General features: G+C 44.4%; 1 protein-coding gene across 4 annotated transcripts in view; it reads right to left on the bottom strand.

Annotated features, from left to right (window-relative positions):
* Alpk1 (alpha kinase 1) overlaps nt 1-27,683 on the bottom strand; it is a 93,439-nt gene that overhangs the window by 53,528 nt on the left and 12,228 nt on the right. For 2 of the 4 annotated variants that reach the window (XM_075981375.1, XM_075981371.1), the window contains exons 2-3: nt 10,937-10,980; nt 511-741 (exon numbers count right to left, since the gene is read on the bottom strand). In XM_075981375.1, the coding sequence (XP_075837490.1) occupies nt 511-631 (121 nt within the window). In that variant the 5' untranslated portion in view covers nt 632-741; nt 10,937-10,980. The remainder of the gene's footprint in view (nt 1-510; nt 742-10,936; nt 10,981-27,683) is intronic. The other 2 variants (XM_075981372.1, XM_075981373.1) reach the window with 1 other exon arrangement.

Genomic DNA, 27,683 nt, shown 5'->3' with positions numbered 1-27,683 from the left:
ACCATGATTACGCTGTAAACAGTCTTTTGTGAGATCATTGAATATATTTTTAAAATGGCATGAGGAGCTTGTTGGCGACAAAGAAAATAGAGATGACCTATTTATGGACGCCATGGAAGTCTATGGAAGTTGATGAAGCACAAAACCCTTGTTTGAGAAAAAGTATGTGCTACCATTCAGAAGTTGCTTCAATTTTTTTAATAATTGAAATTTGAGTGCACCAGCCAACTTGGACCCTTTGTTCTTCCTGAACTAAACTGTTTCTGGTAGCCTCATGTTTACTGAAGCCTAAAATTAGAACTGACAGCAATTCTCTGCAACAAAGTGGGCTTCTTCCCTGCCCGTCAGCCTGCAGCCCGTCCCATTCATATCCTGGAAATCCACTCATCCCTCCGCGGTCATCTGCCAGGAGCAGAAAAATAGGGCAGAAAGGCGAATGTGTCATGCAGGCGAGGGTGAAGGTACTAAACCTGCTGGCTCAACCCCTGGTGTCTCCCATCAGAACCTCACCTCTACACCGCTGGTCCTCACTCTTGTCTTCGGTAGACACATCTGGCGTTTCCAACAAGAGATGATCCAGCGCTTGCTTGCATTCATGCAATATCGAAGTCACAGCGTCTTGATTATTCATGATGATTACCCACCCTCCAGGATGAATTGAGTGTCCCTGGGTCTACGGTGATCAATTACCTAGGAGAGGCATTGATTCTCAATAAAGAAGTCCCTTGAAGGCCGAGGTACCTGGTGAACAAAAGAGCGAGAAGGATGATTAACTAAAGCGTCATCCATTATCTGTGAGACTCAAGCAGGGAGGGATAATAGAGCAAACACATGAAAATCCATGACAGGCCCCGAGGATGCTGTTAGGGGAGCATGTGAAATGATTGCTGGGTCTGGTCTAGATGGGCGGTACCTTGAAGGCATAGAGCGCAGAAGGGAGAGAGTCTGGGGATAGAGCTGGGTCACCCACGGTGAGGTTGGTGAACTCACACGGGCCAAATAAAATGAATGTGCCCGTGATTTATGTACTTTCTGCGTACTTCACTCAGTGCCCCTGGGTCGCAGTAGCTCAGAGCCTTTCCCCTTTCTGGAAGTCCACAGGAAGCATCTGGCTGACAGTTCTAATAGCCACACTCAAGCACGCGGTAATATGAAGGTCCCCGCTTTCACAGCCCACGACTGATTTCCCCTGTGCGGCATTCTTCATGGTATTTAGCGCTATGTGATTTGGATCAAGATAGGCAATGACAGATGCCAAATTTAAAGCTTTTCACTGCCAGGCATATTGCCAAGTAAAATAGAGAAAACGGTACCCCAGAAAACCCAATTTCCCCTAGCTCTGACGCGGATGGAGCCATCCCAGAGATGGATGGATGGACTGGCGTGGGCAGATAAAATGCAAGTAGATTCCTTATGCAAATGTGAGCTAGACAGAAGGAGCAACTGCAGTCAGGCTAAGTTTGAGAATAACATAATTCACTAACAGTGAAAATGCCTAGCCAATAAACAAAAAGCAACTCCTGGTTAGCAAATATTTTGGTCTGTCTTCCTTTTGTTGAAGGAGTACCCTGTAAACAAAAGACATTATCCTCTTTGCCCTTGACAGAGTAAGGAGTGGCATTTCTCTGATACTTGACGGGGCTGTTGAAGTGCATTACCAGAGCGACAGTCTCACAGGAAAGATGGTAACAGTTATAAGGACGGCGCTAGCGCCTCTGCTTCAGAGCTCATCCGCACAACGACGACATCACCGAGAATGTTAAAGCAGAGAGTTGCTGTGTTGATATTAAATGCGCCCTTCTATCCCGTGGTCTGGATTTTAAAGCATGCCAAACTAAGCCTTCAGGCTATCATAAGCTTATTTGACTCAGAATAATAATGTATTTATCGGTGAACACAAGCAGAGCTCTCAAGTTGATGTTTTATCACACTCGAGGAGCACTGGCATGAATGAGGATAGTGAGAAATTGGCCACGAAATCAGCTAAGGCTGAGTATAAATTTACCCTCTCTCTTTCAACTAGAGCGTTTCAGAAAGGATTCCTGCACAGACTGGGTGGTTGCACTAAACTGTGTCCAAAGCCCCCTTTAACAGAAGTGTCTACGAGCCACTGTGTTTTGTGTAATAAGCACCTCACTAGTGTGTCTAGCTATGAAGAGACAGGCCTCCAGGGCTAGTCAGAATTTTATCCCCAGACTTCTGCTACAAATAAATGAGGACTTGCTCATCCCTCTGCGTACTGCAGCGAGCAAGCAAGACATAATTAGCGGACTAGAGTGGCCATGAGGCCTGTGACAGTAGCATCCCGTTCTCACCATGCCACTGACAAGGAAGGGATTGGCTACAGTGTGAGCTTGGTTCAGAGATGGAGGTAGGCGCTGGCAGTCCAGCAAGGGAAGAACAAACTGCTGCTCATGACCTGCAGGTGAGTCAGGTGATCACCTTGGTTTAAATCCCAAATTAAAGCAGGAAGCAGACTATCTTTCCCAGAATCTTTTTTTTGGAGGGGGGGGGGTAAGGGCAACACAACAACAGAGTGGGAAGAACTGGTCGGTGCACATAGGAAGAAGAAAAGTATGTTACAATATAATCCTAATAACTTAGCATCCTTTCTTATAAAGGGAAAGTCATCATCTTCTAGAGTTCATAGAAAAGAGAATAGAAAGGAGATTCCCAGGGGCCTAAAGGGGAGAGATACTGGGAGACGTTATTACTATGAGCAAATGTGTTTTGGACTTTAACATAAAACATGAAGAACAAAATTGCCGTCAGTAGCCACACTGCCCCAAGAGTAGAAGATAAACAGGATCAGGCCTTGTTAGAAGTTGGATGAAAGAGTGCGGGAATATTGGGTCTTATAGCCACCGACAGTGACAATCTAGCCTCCAACCATCTCCCCTTCTCTGAGCCACTAATGGACACACTCACGTCGGCATGTAGCTTCTTGGACTGCTCGCGGCAGAGTGGAGCGGGGCAGGAAGAAGATTAAATCTAACTGGAGAGTACGCATGTGTAGCTCGGATGTTCTTGACTTGCAGGCATTTGTTAGCGTGTGCGAGCTACATAAAGAGAGGGAAAGGAAGGGCAAAGTTGGAGAGGAAAGTCTCAAAGACTCAGAGTACTTTTCTATTTAGAGCAACTCGGAAGGATGCTCAGCCAACATCTCCGCTGAAATGCTGGAAGAACAGTTTAAAATCTCTAAAAAGAAATGCATCAATGAAGTGGGAAAGGAAGAGTTACTTAAAGGACCAAAAACAAACAAACAACAAACAAACAAAACCAACGAAACAAAGACCCCCAAAAGCTGGAATGGAAAAGCTGAACTGCAGCACGGAGGGCTGCCTTTAAAGCGGGTGGGCACAAGAAGTGGGCATTTACCAAGCCCTGTGAGTTTATACTTTGGCTTTCCTGATCTTGGAGAGACGATGACACCCAAAGGCTGGAGAAGGTAAGGACGTAAAAGGACACTGCCACCCATGTCCCAGGTTCCAATAATTTATACCCGCAGTGCAAGGAGAGTAACAGCAAACCTTCGCTCCCCCCTCCCGTCTTCCAGGGGAACTGCCTTTGCCAAAACACTCCTCTGGGAAGGGGATCAAAAATCTTCTCTTTGGAGGTTGGGACTGCAAAGTCTATAAAACCTCTTCACAGCCATATAAAATAAAATGTAAAAATAACATTAGGTTAGTTCTTAGGCAGCTCTCTAAAGGGATTGGACTTCAGCCTAATCTTCAAGGGATTCCAGTCAGTGCTAAGAAATGTGAGCTTGTGGACAAATCACACAACAAGTAAAGGGCAGAAGCACAGAAAACACTTAGTGAATCAAACCTCTGACCTTAGGTAGTGGACTCAGCAGGGAGAGGCTGCAAACGTGTCTTTATCAGACTATATAACCAGACTGAAAATACGAGTAAAGGCACTGGCTGCCTCCATGTGACCGCATGAAGAAGAATCAGAATAAGGGGGAAACAGGCTCTGTTTCAGGGGGAGAAATGGGAGGAAATTCAGAAATCCTCACAACAGTGATAGTGTACGAAAGTGTGGAGAAAAAGATGGGCAGCAAAGAAAACAAGGCAAACTTGCTCCAGCCACGAGATGCCGTGGTAGGAAGCAAGCAAACAAAAAAACACCTCCAGAAAAGTAAGCCACAGCTGGCCCTAACGGGTGGAGATGGGCCGGCAGTTGAGAGCACTTGTTGCTGCTGTAGAAGACGGGGGTTTAGTTCCTAGCACCCACAGGGCAGCGCACAACCATCTGTAAATTCAGTTCCAGGGGTATTCAGATACCTTCTTCTGGACTCCACGGGTACTTACATATGTGGTGCACATGCATACATGTAGCCGAACACTCATAAAATAAAAATAAAAGACTCTAGGGGTGGGTGGGTTGTACACAGTCTTACATTTAGGACTTAAAAATACTCCCAAGCTTCCAGTTGTGGGTTTTAGATAGTGATTTCTCCAGTGGGTGGCCAGCAGTGTGCAGGAATCCCTGACATTGCGTGTGACTCAGGGTTGGGTCACTGGAATCCCTGTCTCTGTGAAAAACCCAGGACTGGGTCACTGGAATCCCTGTCTCTGTGTGTGACCGAGGGCTGGGTCACAGGAATCCCTGTCACTGTGAAAAACCCAGGACTGGGTCACAGGAATTCCTTGTCACTGTGTATGACCCAGGTGAGGTGCTACCTTGAGTGAGAACCAATTCCTTGAAACTGCTCTCCTAGAAGCCTGAGAACAGTAAACAAGCACCAGCTAGGAAGTCTGAACTCACATCTCCTCTAGGGAGAAAGACAGCTCTGGGAGGCAGCTGTGGAGAGTGACAGGGACAGAGGGACAGATGCTGAGGAGCTGACAACCGTGGGTAGGAAAATTGGTATTGAAAGTGTATAGGGAACAGTAACACACTTATATGTACTATGCATGTACATACACACACACACACACACACACACACACACACACACACACACGCTCAGTGGCCTGGAGCAGACCTCAACAAATGACAACCTGGGAGTCGCACAGCCTGATGTCAGTGAGTAGCTGGAGTCAGCCACCTGCTCTTCACTACAGCCCATGAGCCGTGCAGCTCCAGGGGACGGCCTGACACACGTAGATGCATCCCTCCAGCAGTGTGAGGTCTTATAAAATACGAAGATCCTGAGATTGATCCTCTCCCTGTACAGATCTCAGCTGTCTTGTTGCTTTCCACACTCCCAACACACTTGGAAGGCAACTCCTAGTGAGAATATTAGCCATCCTAGGAAGAAGGATTGGAGAGTCCCAGGAGGGTGAGAGAAAGCCTGTCCAAATCACAGACTGCAAGGCAAGGATGGTCTTTAGAGGCTCCTGGGTTGAAAAAGAGAAAGTCTACTAAAGGAAATGAAGCTCCAGGAGACATCTGCCGTCCAACCCATGATATAACTACAGTTGCTCACCCTCGTTTTGGTCCTTCGTTCCTTTTCCTTCCTTTCTTCATTTCTTTTCTCCTTCCCTCTTTATCCAGTACTAGGAATTGAACCATGGACTTTACCCATCTAAGGCAAGCACTCTACAACTGATCTGTGTACTTGGCTATTTGCTTTTTTAAACTGATTTTTATTGAGCTCTACATTTTTCTCTGCTCTCCTCCCTGCCTCTCTCCTCCCCGCTTCAACCCTCCCAAGGCTATTTGATTTTTAAGGACCCAGAAAGAAGTTGTTTCAATACTTGATTTTTTTTTTAAAAAAATCCCTTGTTCTGTATGTGTGTGTATATTCAGGTGCATGCGTGCGTGTGTGTGTGTGTGTGCGTGTCTGCTTACACATGTGTATTTGTGTGTATATGAGTGGAATCCAGAGGACCCAGGTTAGATTCCCAGGGCCCACATGGCATCTCTAGTCTCGGGAGATCTGACGCTTTCTTCTAGTCGCTGAGGGCACCAGCCCCACATGTGTAACATAGACAAACATGCAGGCAAAACACCCATATGCATAAAATAGATAAACAAAACTTCAAGCTGTTTTTTTTAAATGACCAATAATCTCAAAAAGAATATGTACAAGAAGACAAACTCAATCCAGGGCTTGGAAATGAATGTGAACAATATAAGAGCAAATGTCAGCAAGATGGATGAGAACGTTACCAACATGGAAGAAAATTCATCAAGGAAATTGAGGTTTTTGAAACAAATAGAATAAAAGTGTTGGAAATAAAAAAAAAGTCAACGAACGAAATCGAAAACACACTGGAAGACATCACTAACAGATTTGAGAGAGAAAAAGAGAAAAGTATAAGGGATGGTATATAATGTTGAGAAAATACCAAGCTCAAACAACAATAAAGAAAAAGAAGTGAATGAGAAATGACCACAATGTCTATGTCTGGAATTCTATCTAGAAATCAAACACAAAAACCTATGATAGAAGAGGAGCTGCAGTAAATATGGAAGACATAGAAAATCCACTCCATGCAATTATAGCAGAAAATTTTCACAAAGGAAAACAAGGGGATCATCTACATTTATCAAATTATCGCTAAGGGACTGCAAATGTGTATAGTTAAAATAATTTTTTAAAAGAAGGAAAGATCAAGTAGAAATCTAGAATCGTTGAGTTTTAGGAAAAGAGGAGAAGATGGGATGGAGGTGAGCACCGGGGGCTAAAAGTCAACGTGTTGCATGCAGCACGCTCTTTTGCTTAAACCGGGTTGCTCCCATGCTCACTGTGTTCCGTACATGGCGGCCATCTTAGATATCTATATATCCATTTGAAAATTAAAAACCCCAAAGGATAAGGCTGTCCTGAAGCCTAGATGTACTGAACAGCTCATAAATATCAGTTACTGCCCTGAAGGCTGGAACCCACGACTCTAGGCAGAAATAGTTGGAGTCAGCCTTTCAGAACAGAAAAAGCTGTTGGGTAGGGGACTGTGGTAGAGGTGGATCTGGACAATGACATGGGTAGAGAATGTGAGGAGGACACTCGTGTGACCCATGAGTAAGTTCCAGAAGCCTTGAGGGGCAGCTTGAATCCCTAGGTAAACAAACTCTAGACCGAAAGGACCTTTCATTCATCCTGGTGATCTGTTTGGGTAGAAAACAAAACAAAAATATGCTTTGATATTTTTTTAAGGATGAATAAATTTTATGAAAAATTTTAAGCTAAAATAGTTTTTTCCAACCCCTTCTTACCCAATTTCCAGCCTGTGGGCCACACCTTCTGAAACAGGAGACTGGATGGTGAAGCTGCCTCCCGCCTTTGCCTCTCTTGTCCTGGGTCTGCCCTCTCCAGTTCCCTGCCTCTGAGCGTGTTTACCAAACTTGCTGTGCAAGAAGGTGCAATAAGAGTGTTCTGGGTCACAAACAGGTTAGGCAGTGGCCCCAGGAAGGAAGAAGAGGAGAAAGGAAAAGGCCACACTGCAGGAGCTGTTGTGGCTTCTCCCAGCTACAGTTACCTGCTCCATCAGCCACGGTGACATCTGAAGAATTATTAGCCTGGCCCCGTGGCTGAAGAGCTGTGTCTCAGGTCAAGGTGAGTCAAGCCAGCCATCTGGTCCTGGCTCCAGGCTCCTAAGCTGATGGCTTTGAAATGGTCCTTCCAGGAGCATCTTTGCACCTTAAGTGACAGGAGGGCACTCACAGAAATGTGCTCCATATGTCTCCTGATCCAGAGACACCAAGTGGTGAGGGGCATTCATGAAGCAGGAAGATATTTTTTAAAAAGCTTTGAAGGGCTTTCATTTGAGGTGTGCTCCTGAGAGGCAGACACTGACTACCCAAACTCTAGCGTAATAAACTTGAAGAGGAGAGGAAGCTGAGAAGATCAAGATTTTTAAAATGTTCAGGACTCTGAACTTCAAAACATGTGGCTACTTCATTTCCCATTAAATCGTACCAGAGATGGGAGGAAAGCCCAGCAAGGATAACTTCATGGAAGAGAGTTAATTGTCAGGAGAAGAAATGAGGTAGCCTGAGTATATACTGTACTGCAGTGGGTGGAAATGTCTGACTTATATTAACAGTCAGATGGCAAAAAAAATGCAAAAATGCTGCATATCTCTGGGGACCGGAAGAGGAAAGACAGATGAGAGTGTCATACATGAAAATGGCACACAGGGAACTCTGGCATGAACTGGCCAGGGATGTGTAGGAATGCACACTTTTAAGTGAATTACTTTTATTCTCTGTGTATGTAGGTGCGGCTGATGACTGTATGTGCACCATGTGCATGCAGTACCTGCAGAGGCCAGAAGAGGGCACTGGGTCTCCTGAAACTTGAGTTTTAGGTGGTTGTCAGTGACCCAATACCAGGTGTTGGATCCTCTGGAAGAGCAGCAAGTGCTCTTCCTTGCTGGGCCATCTCTTTAGCCCAGCAATGCACACTTTTGATGAGAGCAATAAACGTGGAAATAAAGGCTCAGAATGCAACAAAATACTTCCGAATCTGTAATTATAATTCTGACGGTCAGAGTGAAAACTGTTCATTAATTTCTCACAGAACACATAGATTTTGATGTAAGCAGCAGTGCACAACAGAAAAGTTTAAGGAGAGAAGGGATGAGTGGGCTTTGAAATTATAGCGGGGGAAGGGGGAGAAGAACGTTGTGGAAACAAAGAATTATGATCACATTTTTAGTCATCAACCAACAGCCAAGACAGGCACCTGCAGGGTACAGCCAGGATTCCAGGGTTTAAATTATGCTAGACAAATCATGACTTGACTTCTTTGTCTGCAAGAGGCATGATAGGATAAATCTCACAGTTTTAAGGGATCGGTTGAATTATTGACGTAAATAGACATAAAACATAAATCTTTGCCCAGTAAATAATAAATGCTTAGTAGACTTTCATGGTAGCGTTCAATACAATTTCATAAAATAAAGTTTAAAAATTTAAAAAAATTACCCACTTTTCTACATTTCTGCCATCAAGATATTGCTGTGCTACCATCTACCCACCCAAACCCTTCGATCCCACACTACTTCTCCAAAGGGTCCTTTGGTTCCTCTACACTGACTGACCCAGGCAGGCCATTGTATCCTGCTTGACTTCATTAGCATTTACGGTTTTGAGAAAGAAAATTGCCCAGCCACTCAAATTTTAAAGTTCTGGATATTTTAAAACCAATACTGGCTACGTGATAATGAAACTATTCTTTAAATAATTTCTCAGGACCACCTTTAGTTAACAAACAGAAATTCAGTTAGCAAACTCGAGAAGTATGGGGAGTTAGACATTTTTGAAGAGAAAGATGTGTTTTATTTGTTTAAAAAAGAAAGAAAAAAAAATCCAAGCCCAACCAACTTGGTGTAATCGGCTGTTTGCCTTCAGGCTCTCAGCCCCCTCTGTCGGGGTGTCGGAAAGGGGGCGGGGCTAAATGACTGACAGTGTCCAAGAAGAGTGTCCAAGGATTGCAGCTCAGGCAGCAGCAACCAGCCTCTCACCTTCTTCTTATCTCTAACACAAACACACAAGCACATGCCAATTCTATTTATTTTATACTTAAAAATCTCAAAGGCACCAGGCCTGGGCCCCTGGACTGGCAATGCGCTGGACCATCGCCCTGAGCTGACATAAAATCTACCATGAGGCTGCGTCATTCACAGGGTGTGTCTGTCACCAGCAAACGATGGCTCTTGGCAGGCAGCCCTCTGCTGGCTTGGAAACAAGAGTGGACTTGTATGTCCAGACTAGAAGCAGAATCATGCCACCATGGAGAGCTACTTGTGTCGCTGAGCGCACAGGTAGAGGTACGGTCTGAGGAGGTCGTCCACCCACCAAACCCCTTCCGTCCTGTGGCAGCTCGGTAGGCTTAGCACTTAGGGCTTCTTCAGGACAAGGAACAAATAGGATTTTATTGCTCTTGAGTGACCTGAAGGAAGAACCTCTAAGAAGGTCTACAGAGAAAAGACAGCTCATCTAATTGTTATTGTTTCTTAAGCATCCTATAGTACAGACAAAGGCAGAGTCTTTAATGTGGGACTTTGTTAAGCCACAGCTTTTCTTAGAAACCATAGCTCATCCTGTTGCCTGTAGCTCTGGGCCCTCAAGTCATCAGGTAAATTTTAAAAAATGAGTAGAGTTTCAGAGCGACAGAATTCTGCTGGTGTGTGTGTGTGTGTGTGTGTGTGTGTGTGTGTGTGTGTGTTCATACACACATGTTAGCATCAGAGGCGCACACTGAGTGTCTTCCTCAGTTGTCGGCTTCCCTGTTAGTTTTGAAGCAGCTTCTCACTGAACCTGGAGCTCACCAGTGGAGCTAGACCGGCTGACCAGTGAGCACCAGGGAGCCTCCTGTCCTTATATTCCCGGAAATGGGTCACAGCCACGGTCATGGCTGATGTGGGCCATGGAGATCAAAAGTCCAGTCCTCAGGCTTGTAGTGAGCACTGTTCCCCTGAGCTGGCTCCCCAGCTGTTGGCTCTGATTTCTGTGAGATTTCAAATGGCTCTAAGTTTCTTTTCTTAGTTGCTCTGCAGGAGGAACTCATTTCCTCCTTTCTCTAATAAAGTGGTTGCTGATCTCAGGCTTCGTATTAATTCAACCATTTGTTTTCAGTTAATGAAGAAATATCTGCCAGAGTTATAGTAACAGGGACACAGAAGAAATGCTAAAATGGATAAATGAAAGTAAAAAAAAATGAAATACATTAACTTTTACACAATTTTTACACTTTCTAGACTTATCTCTTCTTGTTCTGTTCTGTTTTGGTTTTGGTTTTTTGTGGGTTTTTTTTTCCTATATTTTCTCTGTGTAGCCCCAGCTATCCTGGAACTCACTCTATAGACCAGGCTGGCCTCGAACTCAGAGATCCACCTGCCTCTGCCTCCCAAATGCTGGGATTAAAGGTGTGCGCCACCCCAGGCTTCTAGACTTTTCTTATTGCTTGACTTTAAAGCTAATTTACAAGTTTCAGACAGACTATTTGTAAACTCCGCAATGACATTTAGCATTTACTTACCAGCACACAGTATCTTGCATATAGCAATGTGGTGATTTTGAAGCCTGCCAAGAGAATCAAAATAAACCTTTTCAACATCAATGACAAATATCTGGAAGTGGGCACATCCGCAATTCAGTTTCTGAATACGTTTCCCTAGAGCACAGGTCTGCCTCACGGGATCAGTTGGTGCAAACTGAGACAAACTTTACAGCTTATACCGTCCTTCTTACCATTGCCTGACTTGGGAGGGAGGCACAGACATTTAGAACCTAAAGAAAATAGAAGGATTGGGTTTGTAATCCTAATGTTACAAAATTCTGATGACAGCATTAATTAGAGTTCATTATACTGTCGGCAGCAAGAAATGCAGTCTTTATGTGAAAATGGAGAAGTCAAAGTTTAGGGACCAGAGAGACAGTCCAGTAGTCAAGAACACCGGGTGCTCAGTCATGAGGACTGGGGCTCAGATCCCAGCGCCAAGAACTGCCCATTCCTCTGGGTCCAGTGGACCTGGTGCCCTCTTCTGACATCCTAGGGCACCTGCACACACGTGTGTATCTACTCACATAGGCACACATATAATTAAAAAACCTTTCAATTTCTTTTTTGACGTTTCAGTGATGGTCTAAGTTGACACAGCTCCTCAGAGTTACGTGGCAGGAGCTAGACAATGTGCTTTTAAACATCCAGTCCACCACGGCCTAACATGAAATCGCTCTGCGTCTATTTTTATTTCTGGGGAAGAAAGTAACCATCCCACTCCAAAATAGAAACATTGACTAGTGTTTCTATCATATACGCTCATATTCCAGTCTACTTCAGGCAGAAGGGCTTGGACTCGGGCCTCAAATCGGAAGGCACCAAAACGCTAACTGATGCCTATTTCCTGGGGAAAGAGGATCCTAATTTTCACCTGGTACAAGTGACAAGATGACTCCAGAGGGACCAATAAAGACCGTGAGCAAAGACTAATGGGGTCTAAGTACTGAAGGTGTTTATAGATTAACCCTGACAGGAGGCAATATATCTCCTCCCAGGAGACCTCAATATAGTCAGCCGGGAGCGGGGTCTTTATTTATGAGCACAGTAGATTCCCCCCCCCCGAAATAAATCTAGTAATAACTTTAAGTGAAGCACTTGACTTAGCAGGAAGCGGAACATGCCCCGAAGACCATCTCATCCACACCGCTATGTGCACAGCCCGCATGGCTTCCCCCGCAGCTGATCTTGTGGAATCACAATGGGCAAACAGTGCACGTCTATACAAAGCATTTTGTGCTCTAAAACCTGCAGGCTCCAAGACAGAGAAGATAGACGGGATGAATGGTGGGCAGAAAGGCCTCAGAGCTGGCTCATTTCCGGCTGCTTTATAGTGTGGCTTCTCACATCAAATTTCATTTGAAGCCAATAGGTTAGAAAAGAACTTATATTATATACTGTGTATAATATATTTATAATAGCTTTTAGTGCAACATGACTTTTTTAATGTGGGTGCTACAGATTCAAACTCGGACCCTCCTACTTGTACAATGAACATTCTTACTCACTGAGCCATCCTCCCAACCTCCATTCTGAAGCTATATTGGTTTTGTTCTGGCCCCCGGTTTTGCTAGTCAACAACCCTGGACATCAGCCCCTATAGTGTGACTATTAGCCCTCAAAGTGCAACGCCTGTCCCATCCAGTTCTGCAATTAAGCCCACACAGTGCACGCTTGGAGTATCTACTCCATGTGTGATGAACAACACACTGTGTTTTCAATCAGGGCCCAACTGCCTCCAGCCCCTGCCAACAGAACATTCTTAGGTTCCTCCGGTGCAAGATCCTGTTAGGGTGTGCTTGGAAAACACAACCGAGATTTAATCCTATCGAAAGCGAAATACAAACAAAAGGTTAAATGTCCAAAATAATCACCCCACGTACTTCAAAGCTATTGGCAGAAGCAAATGGGCATGATCTACAGCACCCCAGAAGCACATTGCCTAGTAATGCTGTCCTGGGAAATCAGAGGCTCTGACTCAATGGGGAAAACGGCCAGGCTTTCTTTGACCCAAAGGCAAGCATTTCTCTAGGACAAAATAAACTAAACAGCTGAAAACAAAAACAAACAAACGAAAAAGATGAGTTGTGGAAAAGAAAATCTCTCATTCTGTCCTCCCTTTAACATGTTGCTTTTGCAAATGTGGAAAAGCATCGTAGCGATCAAAACGATGAGAGATTTTGTACCATTGTAACACTTGCCAGCCTGGACAAAGGTGAGAAGGGACAGCTGCCAGCAGCTAAGTCCTTTCTGTGCCTGAGATACTGTGCTGTCCACCCAGACAGGAAACTGTGGGCTGTTGGCTTTATCCCCACTCTAGAGATGAGAAGGCTGAGGGTCCTGCCAAGGTCATACACCCTGAAAGGGGTGTATTCAGAATTTCAAGAACACTTTGACCCCGAGGGTATTTTTCAAAGCCCTTTGCCCGCCAACCTACGGCCACAAACCCGAATATTTCCAAATGTATCAATACACAGAACGACATGATCCGTGGACGTTCGCTGAACCATTCTCAGGCGTCCCTTAAAATCGCTCTCTCGGCGCGGACTCTTCCACTTTACCTGTGAACTTCTGCCTATCTTGGTCTGAAGAAAATTCATCAAATCCCACCGTCCCCTCCGTCCATACTAAAGAGAGACAACTGAGAAGTCAGCAGAACTAATTCAACGGGGCAGTTCTACCGTTTTCACACTGAACGATAATTGCTCACAACTGAATTCTCTCTAGCCCTCAAACTCCAATAATTCAAGCCAGAACAGCTCTCCTGCCAGCCTCTATCAAAGGGCGGGGGCTTCCCGTCCCTTGCCAGATAATTACAGATTAGATACTGCCTCTTGCTAAGATTTCTCTCTTTCGCCTTCACCTCTTATAAAAGAAGAAACTTTAAAGATTAGGGGTTTTTTCCCCCCTTCTTCTTTTTTTCCCCTCTAAAGCTGGGTACACCAACTGGCATGGGCTGTATTAAAATCAGGAGAAAGCTCAGTCAAAAAGCCTCTCGGAAGGCAGGCGTTCTGGTTAGTATGCACCGACATGAAAGGGTTTCTTTTCATCCTATACAACTACAGTGTGTGTAAATTGCAGGGGGCTCATTGGCATAAATCTCGGCTGCGACCTCTGAGGTAAACTGGATTTACATTACTTTCTGACAAGAATTAAATGAAGGCCTTGTGGATATATGAACAGCCTTCTAGGCTGCAACAGATGGGCATGAATGTGTTCCCTAGGAAAACTATCAGTGACATCTGTGTCCTCCAAATTCTGGTGGTCTCAGCCAATTAACGGGGGGGGGGGGGGGGAGACTGCGGGGAGGTGGGGGGTTGGGAGGCCAGTGCACTGCCCCCAGCCAAAACCGAGGCAGAAGTGTTTGTGTTTGGAGATGGGATCAGGCTGGCCTGCAGCCGCGAGGTTAGCACTTCATAGTCGCCATCCGAGATGGGGAATGCGGCTTACAAGCTATTTGTATACTGCAGTGAGGATAATATGATTTTTTTCTCATTTGACCGGAGGAGATGGTCCTCCCTTGCAGCTGATATCATATTTCAGTTCAATCTCTTTGAGGACGTGTTTACTTTTGTCTCCTCTGAGGCAGGCTGATGGGGCTGCTGGCTGCCAGCTTTGGTCGTTCATTTGCATGTCACAGAGCAGGTGAACTCTAAGGCAATACAGAGGTCCTCCCCCTCCCCCCTCACACACAAAAAAGCGCCTTCTTAAACCCCACCACGTCCCTCCTCCCTTGACCGATTTCACAAGGAGAGCCAAAATCAAGGTTTCCAGGTTTAAATGACCGTCAAGAGAAATTACATTAGAGTTCTGTAACGAAGGGGCTGTTTATGAGGCAGAGCTGTGGATGCTGAGTCCTGCTGTCCCCACGGAGCAGACCTCAGAGGTCAATCTCTGTCGGTGAGAGGGAGAAAGGACACGAGATAAACTCGAGAGAAGCGATGGTTCCTCTTCAGCCCTTCTTTCTCTTTCTCTTCGCATCTCAGTCTATTTGTTCAGAGCACACAGGGAAGGACACTGAGCCTGGGAGCTCAAGAAACTGGGGCTGTAGAGAGGACACACTTTCCCTTGCCTGGTGTAAGCAGCAAACCGGCCCATTCATGTATTGTGAGCCCTGTGCCTTCTGACCCTGTGGTAACAACACGGCTTGAGATCCCAAGTTTTTGAGTCTGAATTCCGGTTGTACCGTTGACCAGATGTGAGAAAGGGCCACATCACTTGGGTTCTATGGACCTCAATTTCCTCATGCATAAATCTGAGCTAACCATACTATCTCCCTCTCAATCAGGATGAATTGACATAACACGGAGTGCCTGGCGTTGCTGAGAAAGCCGTGGGCATCCTGGTGCCTAGGAAGCACGTGTTCCCTGGTGCCAAACCAGCTTTTCAAAACAATGGTAGTCTTATACTACAAGCATTTTGGGAAATTCAAAGATCTGATTTTTTTTAAAAGAAGCACTTTCCATTCTTTTGGGAGCCTAAGGACATGATTTGACAGCATGTGTTAAACATGTTTCAACATGCTTACAAATCAGGGGTGTAACTTGGTAGCAGACATGAGCCCCTAGATTTGGATTCCCAACACTGGGAGAAGAAATTACATATTTTCCTGAATGACTAAGACTTTGAAATTATGGCGTGCCGAAATGAATTTACTAACCACCAAAACTACCTAGGTATTCTGAAATGGCGAGAAATAAGAGCACTCGGGACAAGAAAACTTGGATTAAGCTGTTTAAACTTTTCTCAATTGTGGGAATGAACACCAGCCATTTGCTCAGTCCAAAATTGACCATTATATGTGTTGTTTGAGAAGCGAATGGTTGATCGTGATACTTCTCATGGAAACTATTCTACCCTGCATTTCAGGTGTTGTTGAAACCACAGCGATTTCACGTATCCGCGTCTTGAAACAGCAAGAGCAGAAGGAATTGAGAGCAGCAAAGTCTCCAGAAAGAGGGCCTGCTCCCCAGGTCATAAGTGTTCCTACGCTGAAGCTTTTGTCCCTCCCCCCCTGACATTTTATTTTGAAGATGGTTTTTGTATGATGAAAAATTTAAATACACAGCCAAGTTCAAAGGATAATGAAATCTAATTACCCTGTGCAGAACACTTGCCGAACATGCTTATTTACATGCGCATTCCATGTGTGTGTGTGGATTAGAACTACTTGAAAGCAAATTAAAGATGCCACAAAAAACATTCTTCTTAAATCATCCAGACTTTTTCTCCTACAAGCAATGACATTTTTGCGCATTAAAATATTTTGTACTGATTCCTTGAGAACTTCACACAGTGTATTTCAACCGCATCACCTCCTTGCTCCTCCCTCTGTCATCTCCCAGATCGGTCCTGGGCTCTTATTACTTTAAAGGAAATTTTCACATAGAGATTTTTATCCTCTTGTTTTTCTGCTTTGTATAATCTTCCATCAATCCAATTATATGAACTTAATCAAGCTAACCCTCAGCCCAGGGGAAGACTGTTCCCGGTGGAAGCCAAATTATTCATCAACAAAGAGGCCGTGCTATCCCTGCACAGTCCCTGTGAGCTGGCCTTCAAAATCGTGGGCACAATGGGGGCGGGGGGGGGTGCGAGACGACCGTTGGCACCATTTTTGTATAGAATTTTTTTCCTTTATTGAGCTGCAATATCAAACGTCGTTTTGTCTTATTTTGTTGGTACCAATATCAGTGTGCGTCCACAAGCAGCAGAGGGGCTCTGTTGCTCAGGGATTCAGCAGAGGCTCAAGGGGGGAACAAAAGCACCTGTTGTTCGGTTCTTAGAAGCGGCCAGTTGGCTGCAGCCCCCAACTCCTCCTTAGGCTCTTCCAACACTGCATCTCATACATCCTTACTGGATGTAAAAGGAGAATAATTGCGGAGAAGATCAATAAATTTAAAAGCTCTTTAAGGAAAGACATAATGAATTTGGTACAGCACATATTTTTAGATCAAAGTTGCCTTTGAAGTGACAGTGCCCTGATCCCTAAACTGCGGAAGGACTTCCTCTCTCAACCACAGTGCTTGTGGTCAAATAAAATGGAAGTTAAGGAAATTATCTTTATCTCAAAATGGCCAAAAGAAGCCATCACCTAGTGACAGCCTTGTCACAAGCGACAATTGGGGAAATTGTCAGGAAAAGGCCTAACAAGCAGAGGAGTGGGCTCACTGTTTGCACTAATCTGGCCATGCAGCCCCCCCCACACAACCCCAGTCAGCTTGCTGTGTGAAACAGCTCAGGCTTTGTCAGAGCTAACATGGAGTGGAGAGCGCAGTCTTTCATGAATATGTATCACCGTCCCTCTGTGTCCACAGACAAACCCTTCAAAACTTCGATAAACACACACACACACACACATACACACACGCACGCACGCACACCATTTCTAACCAACAAAAACTAAGGAAGCCTAAGCTCCTCAGTCAAGTGCAACGAGATGATGATAACTAACAAAAGCTCACGCATCAGACTTCGAGCCACGGGCACTGGGTTCCATGTGTTTGCTGGTTCTCTCTTTCCCAGCCATTGAGATGAAGTCTTCAGGGGGTTTTCAGTCACCCATGTGCATGGATGCAAGGATGCTGGATGCAGCTACATGGATTGCAATCGCAGCCTTGCAAAGAATTCATCTTGGCCATGCCAAAGAGGCTCTGAAATGGAAATACTAAGTTGGAACCAACTTGTGTATCATCCCCCAAGCACACAGCAAGCTTAAAAAACAAAAGCAGCAAATCTCAAATCTGGATGAGTGGAGACACGACCTGGGAAGTCATGAGGCAGTGTTTTCCAACAGAGAGAGAGAGAGAAAGAGAGAGAGAGAGAGAGAGAGAGAGAGAGAGAGAGAGAGAGAGAGAGAGAGAATCACAAAAAGAAATTCTAAAGCGAAGTTACAGCAATGTATTTATTGCTTTCTACAAGGATCGAGTATTTTACACTCACCCCTGGGGGCAGAGAGACCTAGTAAAATTCTTTTTAAATGACTGTCTATAAACAGCCTTTGATTTTCTGCTTACATTGGAGTTGAATTTAGCTTAAATATGAATGCACATATATTGAACTTCATCTTTTATCCAGGCAGATACACGAGGCAGAAAGAACTAGCCCTTCTGATAAGATGAAGTTTGGTTTCCCACTGTGGGAGGGACAAAGCTGATTTGGAAGGGATTTGATATTACGAAATGTTTGCCGTACACATTACCATCTCATTAGCATATTCAGCCCGACATGAAATCCAGCTTTGAATGCTCTCAGCACGCTGGGCTAATCCTCTTTAAAGAGCTACAGGCGATATTACATGTGGCCACAGCAGCAACCATGCCATCGCTGCCTCACTTTGAAGACCATGAACAGAGTCCTCTTGTGCGGCTGTCTGTACTGGCCTCATAAACCGCTGCTTTCTGTGCTGTGAGCCCCTTCTGTTTGCTTCAAGGAGAATTACGAGGCCGAAATCCAGGTCGCATTCTGAAGGCTGTGCAGCACTTGAAGGGGAGATATTATGCTGCCTTCACTCTGCCCTAAGTGTCCATCTACACTCTTTTCAGCTAAGATTAAAATGAACTAGATCCAAGCATTTGGGGTCCTTTGATTAGGATCAAGTGCTAACCACATGCTCTGAGTAGGGACTCTGTTCCCAAATAAGCAGGGGAACCAGGCTCGGTGATGTCACCAGCCTTGCCCCTGGACTCTCACATGGGATAGCATTAAACTTGCTTGCAGTTTGTAGGTAGCTTGCTTTCCCACAAAGACAGGTGAACTGACCACATCCAGCGAAGCAGTGGTTAAATAATGCAGAGATTGAAAGTCAACACATGGGACACACTAGAAACTGTATAACATTGCAGAAAAAGCATGCGCGGGTGTGTTTGTGTGTGTGTGTGTGTGTGTGTGTGTGCATTTGAGCTAAAGGTAAAGAAAGAAGGCTGGTGAGGTGGATAAGCAAAAGGTATTGGCTGCCTAGCCCGAGGACCAGAGAGGAAAAAGAGAACTGACTCTCACAAAATGTCCTCTGACCTCCACATGGGCATGGGCACACGCACACACACACACACACACACACCACATACACACCACGCACTCACTCCACATACACACACAGACACACACTCCACATACACATACATACTACACACACATACACAGACAGAACACTTACACATACATATACATTCTCACACACATACACACACACTCACACACCACACATATACATACACACCACACACACACTGCATACAAACACAGACACACTTACATACTTCACATACACATATATTCACACACACACCCTACATAGACATACACACTACACACACACATACACACACAGACACACTTACACACCCCACATACACATACATTCTCTCTCTCTCACACACACACACATATACACACACAAATACACTAAAAATGCTCTCTTAATCATTAGGCTCTATAAAAACAAGACGTTCTATATACAAACAAGGTGGACTCTGCTTTCCTTACTTTCTGATAACTAACTTACAAATATATAATTGGTTATAAAGTTATTAGTTTGCAATTTTGAAAATTACTGTGTAAAAACTGATATGATGGTCTGTTATAATGATCAATGATTTTGCTTGAGGCCCACCCAGTAAGTTCTATGACTGCAAAGCAAGTGGCAGTTCTATTTCCGTGCCAAATGATGAGTTTCTTTCCATTTGATTACAAACCCTAACCCGCATCATCGCTTTTGAGCAGGAAACTCGGAACTAGATTTTGTGCTCTGTTCCAAGCTTCTCTGACTTGGACGGTCCTCTACAAAACATCTTACCCTGACTGTTCATTCTTCCCCTTGGTTCGGTCCATCTGTGTCTTCCAGTGAGGGGAACTTGAAATGTTCTTCAAAGTCAGTTGGAAATTTCGGTAGCCTCTAGACATAAGTCTATCATTTTTCAACACATTTCTGAACTAAACAAATGTGACCAAACTAGACCCAGAAGAAAACTAATAGTTGCATAGTCTCTAATGAGGAAAAAGCAGAGAAGTTAAAAATCAGCCTTTGCTGCAAAGCAGTGGGAGGAAAGCCACAAGCTCGAACAGCCAGGCGCATGAATGAACATGACCACAGAATAGTGGTATAAAACAACAGAGAAATAAAATTACCACGGGCTGGAATGTAGCTCAGCTCGTGGAGTGCTAGCTAGCATAGCATGCCGGAAGCACAGGAATGGCCCTGAATAAACGGGGTGAGGCGGCGCACAGCTGAAGTCCCCATACTCAGATTTAATGGCAGGAGAACCAAAGGCCCACAGTCATCCTTATTTGAACGACATGGCCAAGGAAGGGCAGCCTAAAGTACGTGAGAGCGTGTTGGGCTAAAAAAAAAAAAAAATACTATGAAAAAAAGTCTAATCTAAAAATAATCTATTAAAATCTCATGAAGTTTATGTATGTTTTCTAGGATAATTTTGATAGACTATGAAAATTGGTTGAAGAGAAATCCTGAGATCTAACGAAGAATTAGTTTGTCATTTGGTTTTTTGTATACAATTTATTTTTATTTTATGTGCCTTGGTGTTTTGCCTGTATATACATCTGTTTGAGACTGTCATGTTCCCTGGAACTGGAGTTACAGACAGGTGTGAGCTGCCATGTGGGCACCAGGAATTGAACCTGGGTCCTCTGGAAGAGAAGCCAGTGCTCTTAACCTCTGAGCCATCTCTCCAGCCCTTAGTTTGTCATTTGTTGAGATGCTGCCATGTTTTAAAGTTGTGTTATTTTCAAAATATTTAGACCACACAAAGCTACAGAGAAACCCTGCCTCAGGAAAAAAAAATAAACATCAATTTGTCGTAAACGATCTTTCCAGAAGATCGTTCCAGAAGATGAACCCAATAGAAATGAAAACATGTGAATCCCAGCAGTCACCCACAACTGCTCCCAGAGGCATCAATCACATTGACAAAGCAACAGAACCCGAAGGTCTACTCACCAGTGTCAGCTAAACAAAATGTGGACTATCCACTGCATGGAATACTACTCAGGAATGAAGAGAATCTTCCTGCAAAGTAGCAGATCTACTGGCAAACATGCTCAATAAACACCAGAGGCTTCCTGAACTACCTTTCTTATACCTCCTAGGACCACCTGACCTGGCGTGGCACCACCCACGGTGGCTGGGTCCTTCAACATCAATCATCCTTCAAGAAAATGCCCTGCAGGCTTGTCCACAGGCCAAAAGGAGGAAGGCATTTCTCACTCGAGGTTCCTTCTTCCCAGATGACTCTAGTTCATGTCAAGTTCATGGAAAACTAAGCAAAATAGTTTGCATCAGCAGAAACTGTAGAGTAAATGTGGAAAGGGGTACTGAAAAACCACAGCAAAGAGGAACACTGGACCACTGTTGCTCTTGTTCAAACTTGCTAAATCCAAGTCTGCACTAGTGTGTGTGTTTGTGTATGTGTGTGTGTTTGCGTGCGTGCGTGCACGCATGCACGTGGGTGTGTCCTGTTTCTGTGATAAAATAACTCAACCAATGCCAAGTTGAGGCACAAAAAGTTGTTTGACTCACAGTTCAAGGTATAACCCATTGTGTTGCAGAAGTCAAGGCATCAGGAGTTGGTTACATTACATGCACAGCCAAGACCCAGGAAGCAATGAATGTTTGCTGGAGCTCAGTTTGCCTTCTCCTTTGATATATATATATATATATATATATATATATATATATATATATATTCCTGGGTCCTCTGCCCAGGGAATGGTCTTGCCTACAATTAAGATGGACTTTCCCACATCAATTAGTGTGATCGGGATAATCCTTGCCAAGTATGTCCAGAGGTCCTTAGGAGTCTGTCAAATTGACAGTGAACGCTAAGCATCACAGGTGTCGGTGGTAGGTCATGCTGAACTCAGCAGTGACCCACACTTAATAAAGCCAAGATGCTAGAAATTTAACAGAATGTAAATTTAACAGAATTTTACACACATAGGCTGGAGGATGTGGGAATGGACACTTTTCAGAATGGGCTGCTTGCTTGGTCTGTTACTTATCCACTACAGTATCATTCCTTATAGCCCCACCACCATCATAAAGCAAGATGGCGGCTGGGCTTTTAAATCTGCGGATGAAAGTGAACGACGCCGCTATTGTGATACTCTGCAGCAGAGGCTCTCTTTGGGATTAAGAGGCTATCAAAGACTATTTAACTAGTCTTCACTGAGTGTTTGCCAGGGACAGACACGGCAGTCCTGTACTCCATCAGTGTGTGTGTCCTGGAGTTCTTGAACGTTGCTGTTGTTTCATGCCAGATGTCCCACTGTCTACTCGGGGCACTTCGTGGGAGTGGCATGGAAAGACACTGCTTCTATCTGTCAATCAATGTGTGTTTATCATTCTTCTTGACCAACCCCTCTCTGGTCTGTCTTTCACTGATGGTATTTTCAAATCCAAGCCCAATCTTTTAAAAATAACTTTAAAAATACCTATTTTATTTTAATTGGGGTATCTATGCATGCGTCGGGGTGTATTTACAGGGTGAAGGTGGCTGTGGAAGCCACAGACATCAGATCTCCTGGAGCTGCCTAAAGTGGGGGCTGAGAATGGATGCTGGGTCATCTGTATGGTCAGTGAATACATCTCTCACCTACTGAGTCATCTCTCCTGAACCCCAAATCCATCCTGATGTAACATCATTTCCAAGCTTTCTGGAAGGTTCTAATTTACCACATCATAGATGAGCTGCGTCTTCACGATTGAAAAGCAATCTTCAAACCAAATCTGCCTCATCCTGAGAGCTAAGGATTCTGCTTTGAAGACATGACACTGGGGTATTTAAGAAAGGGCAGAAGCAAGCAACCCTGAGGTCTCTGGAGACACAAGCTTTTCCCGGGAAACAGCCACCAAAATTCAGTTGTACCTTAGCTTCTTAAGAGCATAAAAATGAATGGATTAGATTAAACATGCCCTATTTATTGTTGTTGTCGGTTATTTATTTATTTAGAGACAAGGTTTCTCTGTGTAGCTCTGACTGCCCTGGAACTCGCTCTACTAGGCTAGGCTGGCCTTGAACTCAGAGATTCCGCTTCTGCCACCCAAGTGCTGGGATTGAAGACATGGGCCACCATAAACCGCTCTTTTTTTCTTTTACTATTCCTTAGGAAAAAAAAATATTGTCTCGTATGGGGTACATTGCTCCATAAGCAGTTGGCTCGTATTTCCTCTTCTAATCTGGTCTTCACCTCGCTCACTGTCTTAGCATCATCTCCAAGCACAAGGATTTCATCGTCCACAGAGCGTACACTCCAGACATAGGCAAAGAGCGAACGGATGATTAAGACACTGATATGCAGATTCCAAACGCTCGCATTCATGGGGAGCCCAGGGTGTGGAGGTGATAATTACAGCCCTGTGATAAATGGCAGGGCAGAGAACCATGGAAGCCCAGAGATGTCCCTCCACCTGACCCACAAGCCAAGAGGCTCTTTGGAAACGGTGACCCTGATTCATAATGCAGTAAAAGGTCACCCATCTATCATGTCAGGGGAGTTGCTGGCCTTTCACAGCTAAAAAGACCAACAAAACCTCTCGGGCCACTCCATGAACAGGCAAAGTTTGGGAAGCCACACTGATCTCCGCCCTCCCCCCAACTCCACAAATAATGGCTTTGCGGCGTGGGATGATAAAAATTCCATCTTACTCTGTGGTAGAATTTTTAAGAGAGAAAAACGTTTCTCAAGTAGAACAAATAGATTACGTGAGAGTGTTAAAGAGGTCTCTTAGGAGCCCTGAATGCCCGATGTGCCGCTCGGGAAATCTCTGTCAGGCAGCAAAACGATGTCAATAAAGGACGGTAATTGGTCTCTAAAGGGTTACCGTGGGGAGGAAGAAGAACAAACACTCAACTGTGGCCACAAGCAAGCAGCGGAGTGCATAATTATTTATATAGACAGAAAGGTATAGGCACTGTGGGCACAGCCTGGATTTGGGTTATCGAGTACCCGTGTGTCCACTTATTGGAGAGGCAGCGCTTCTGCAAACACGCAAGGGCTGCTGGGAAAGGAGCCTATGGTCTCCGCACGGTGCACCTTTCTGTAGCATCAGACACTAAAGCCAGTGTGGACTCTCAGCCAGAACCAAAACTTCTAGCAGCCCCTCAACCGTGTGGCACAGAGTAAAACCACTTCCCCAGATAAACAGTCTCTTCAGAGGTTTTTCTCTCATCCTAAGGAATCCTTTTGTGGTAAAACCACAATCAACCTTTATGAGAGCACCAGAGTTTCTTTCTGTTTGTTTGTTTGGTTGGTTGGTTATTTGGTTGTTTGGTTTTAAACGCAAACCCCAGCTTTCTTTGGCCAGGCAGTCGCTGCTTAGGGTTTCTATTGTCCAAGTTCGCCACCTGCAGGTCACACAGTTAACAAATCGCTATAACAGTGCTTAGCCATAATTTTCCCTTTTGCTTATAGGAAAACATCAGAACTATGTTCAAACAAACTTTCAGATCAAAAGATTTCTTTATGTCAGATTTGAATTTGAGAGTTGGCTCTGCTGTTTACTGACTGCAGGATTTGTAAAAATCTTATCTACATTTTTTTAAAGTTCAAATACTTAACCACTGACTGGGAGAAGATCTTCACCAACCCTGCAACTGACAAAGGTCTAATCTCCAAAATATATAAAGAACTTAAGAACCTACACCGTAAAAGGCTAATCAGCCCAATTATAAAATGGGGCACTGAGCTGAACAGAGAATTCTCAACAGAAGAACTTCAAATGGCCAAAGACACTTAAGGTCATGCTCAACTTCCTTAGCGATCAGAGAAATGCAAATCAAGACAACTTTAAGATACCATCTTACACCTGTCAGAATGGCTAAAATCAAAAACACCAATGATAGCCTTTGCTGGAGAGGTTGTGGAGAAAGGGGTACACTCATCCATTGCTGGTGGGAATGCAAACTTGTGCAACCACTTTGGAAAGCAGTGTGGCGGTTTCTCAGGAAATTCGGGATCAACCAACCCCTGGACCCAGCAATACCACTCTTGGGAATATACCCAAGAGAGGCCCTATCATACAACAAAAGTATATGCTCAACTATGTTCATGGCAGCATTGTTTGTAATAGCCAGAACCTGGAAACAACCTAGATGCCCTTCAACGGAAGAATGGATGAAGAAAGTATGGAATATATACATATTAGAGTATTACTCAGCAGTAAAAAACAAGGACTTCTTGAATTTTGCATACAAATGGATGGAAATAGAAAACACTATCCTGAGTGAGGTAAGCCAGACCCAAAAAGAGGAACATGGGATGTACTCACTCATATTTGGTTTCTAGCCATAAACAAAGGACATTGAGCCTATAGTTAGTGATCCTAGAGAAGCTAAATAAGAAGGTGAATCCAAAGACAAACACATAGGCATCCTCCTGAATATTAACCTTCATCAGGCAATGAAAGGAGATAGAGACAGAGGAGCACCGGACAGAAATCTCAAGGTCCAAATCAGGAGCAGAAAGAGAGGGAGCACGAGCAAGGAACTCAGGACTGCGAGAGGTGCACCCACACACTGAGACAATGGGGATGTTCTACTGGGAACTCACCAAGGCCAGCTGGCCTGGGTCTGAAAAAGCATGGGATAAATCCGGACTAGCCAAACATAGCGGACAATGAGGAATACTGAGAACTCAAGAACAATTGCAGTGGGTTTTTGATCCTACTGCACGTACTGGCTTTGGGTGAGCCTAGGCAGTTTGGATGCTCACCTTAGGAGACCTGGATAGAGGTGGGCGGTCCTTGGGCTTTCCACAGGTCAGGGAACCCTGATTGCTCTTCGAGCACATGAGGGAGGGGGACTTGTTCGGGGGAGGGGGAGGGAAATGGGAGGCGGTTGCGGGGAGGAGGCAGAAATCCTTAATAAATAAATAAATTAAAAAATAAAATAAAAAAGCAAAAAAAATAAAGATATTTAATGGACTTCTAAAAAAAAAAGAAAGAAGGACAGGAAGTCATCTTACAAGGGGTGGGGAGTAAAAACCAGGAAAAGGAAGCTGTTAGAGCAGCTGTCTGTGTCAGTCTTTCCCTGGGCCTCACAGGGCCTACTAAGTGCCAGGCACCATGTTAGTTGGTAAGGGAACAGAGATGAAGCCAGCAGGCATTTCTGGGTATCCCTTTCCAACCAGGCTTCTGATCAGGTCTGCTGTCATGACCCCTCCCTGAATCATGCCCTCAACAGTGACTCAGCCACGGCATCCTTAACTCAGACATAAAATCTTAGAAAGGCATGGTTTCAACAACTCCTAGAGTTAGCTGTCCATCCCTGTTCAATCAAAAATGGTAACCAAAGGGTTGCTATTGCAGGTGGGCAGCATGGAGCAATCCCAGTAGCAGGAAAGAGCACAGCAAACGCTTGAAAATGGGATGTGGGGAGGAATGGGAGAATGGCTTGATTATTGACTGGTGTGGGAGGGTCCAGCTCGGAGGGAGTAGAGTCACCTCTGGGCAGGTGGTCTAAAAAGATAGACTGAGCAAGCAACAGAAAGCAAGCCAGGAGTCAATGTTCCTCCATGGTCTCTACCTCTTCAGTTCCTGCCTCCAGGTTCTACCTTGAGTTCCTGCCCTGACGTCCTTTATGATGGACTGATGTGTAAGCTCAATAAACCCTTTTCTCCCCAAGTTGCTTTTGATCCTTGTGTTTGTCACAACAACAGAAACCGAACTAGGATAGAAATAAAAACAAGTGTCAACTTTATTGGCGTAAGGGACTTTTAAAAACGTGTCTATATCTTCCACTTTGTAGCCTGCCTACTATAAATTCTGCGCTCGTCAAGAACACCAATTCTTTTCTTTTCTATTTTGGTTTTCCAGACAGGGTTTCTCTGTGTAACCTTGGCTGTTCCAGAACTCAATCCACAGACCAGATTGACCTCAAACTCACAGAGATCCGTCTGCCTCTGCCTCCTGAGTGCTGGTATTAAAGGTGTGTGCCCGGTAAATACAAAACGACAGCCTACAGAATGGGAAAAGATCTTCACCAGCCCCACATCAGACAGAAGTCTGATCTCCAAAATATACAAAGAACTCAAGAAATTGGTCATCAAAAGAAAATATAATCCAATAAAAAAAAATGGAGTACAGACCTAAACAGAGAACTTTCAACGAAAAAATCTAAAATGGCTAAAAGACGCTTAAAGAAATGCTCAATATCCTTAGTCATCAGAGAAATGCAAATCAAAACAACTCTGAGGCTCCATCTTACAACTGCAAGAATGGCCAAGATCAAAAACACTCATGACAACTTATGCTGGAGAGGTTGTGGGGTAAAGGGAACACTCCTGCATTGCTGGTGCGAGTGCAACCTGGTACAGCCACTTTGGATGTCAGGGTGGTGATTTCTCAGAAAATTAGGAAACAACCTTCCTTGAGACCCAGCAATACCACTTTTGGGTATATATCCACAGGATCCTCAACCATGCTACAAGGATTTGTGCTCAACTACGCTCACAGCAGTATTGTTTGTCATAGTCAGAACCTGGAAACAACCTAAATGCCCCTTGACTGAAAAATGGATAATTAAAATGTGGTTTATTTACACAATGGAGTACTACACAGCAGAAAAAATAACGACATCTTGAAATTTGCAGGCAAATGGATAGAACTAGAAAACATCATTTTGAATGAGGTAACCCAGACCCAGAAATACTATTATCATATGTACTCACTCATAAGTGGTTTTTAAACACAAAGCAAAGAAAACCAGCCTAC

Source organism: Microtus pennsylvanicus, chromosome 7 (assembly GCF_037038515.1).
Source record: "Microtus pennsylvanicus isolate mMicPen1 chromosome 7, mMicPen1.hap1, whole genome shotgun sequence".
NCBI classification, from domain to species: domain Eukaryota; kingdom Metazoa; phylum Chordata; class Mammalia; order Rodentia; family Cricetidae; genus Microtus; species Microtus pennsylvanicus.
This window is presented reverse-complemented; position numbering and strand designations above follow the sequence as displayed.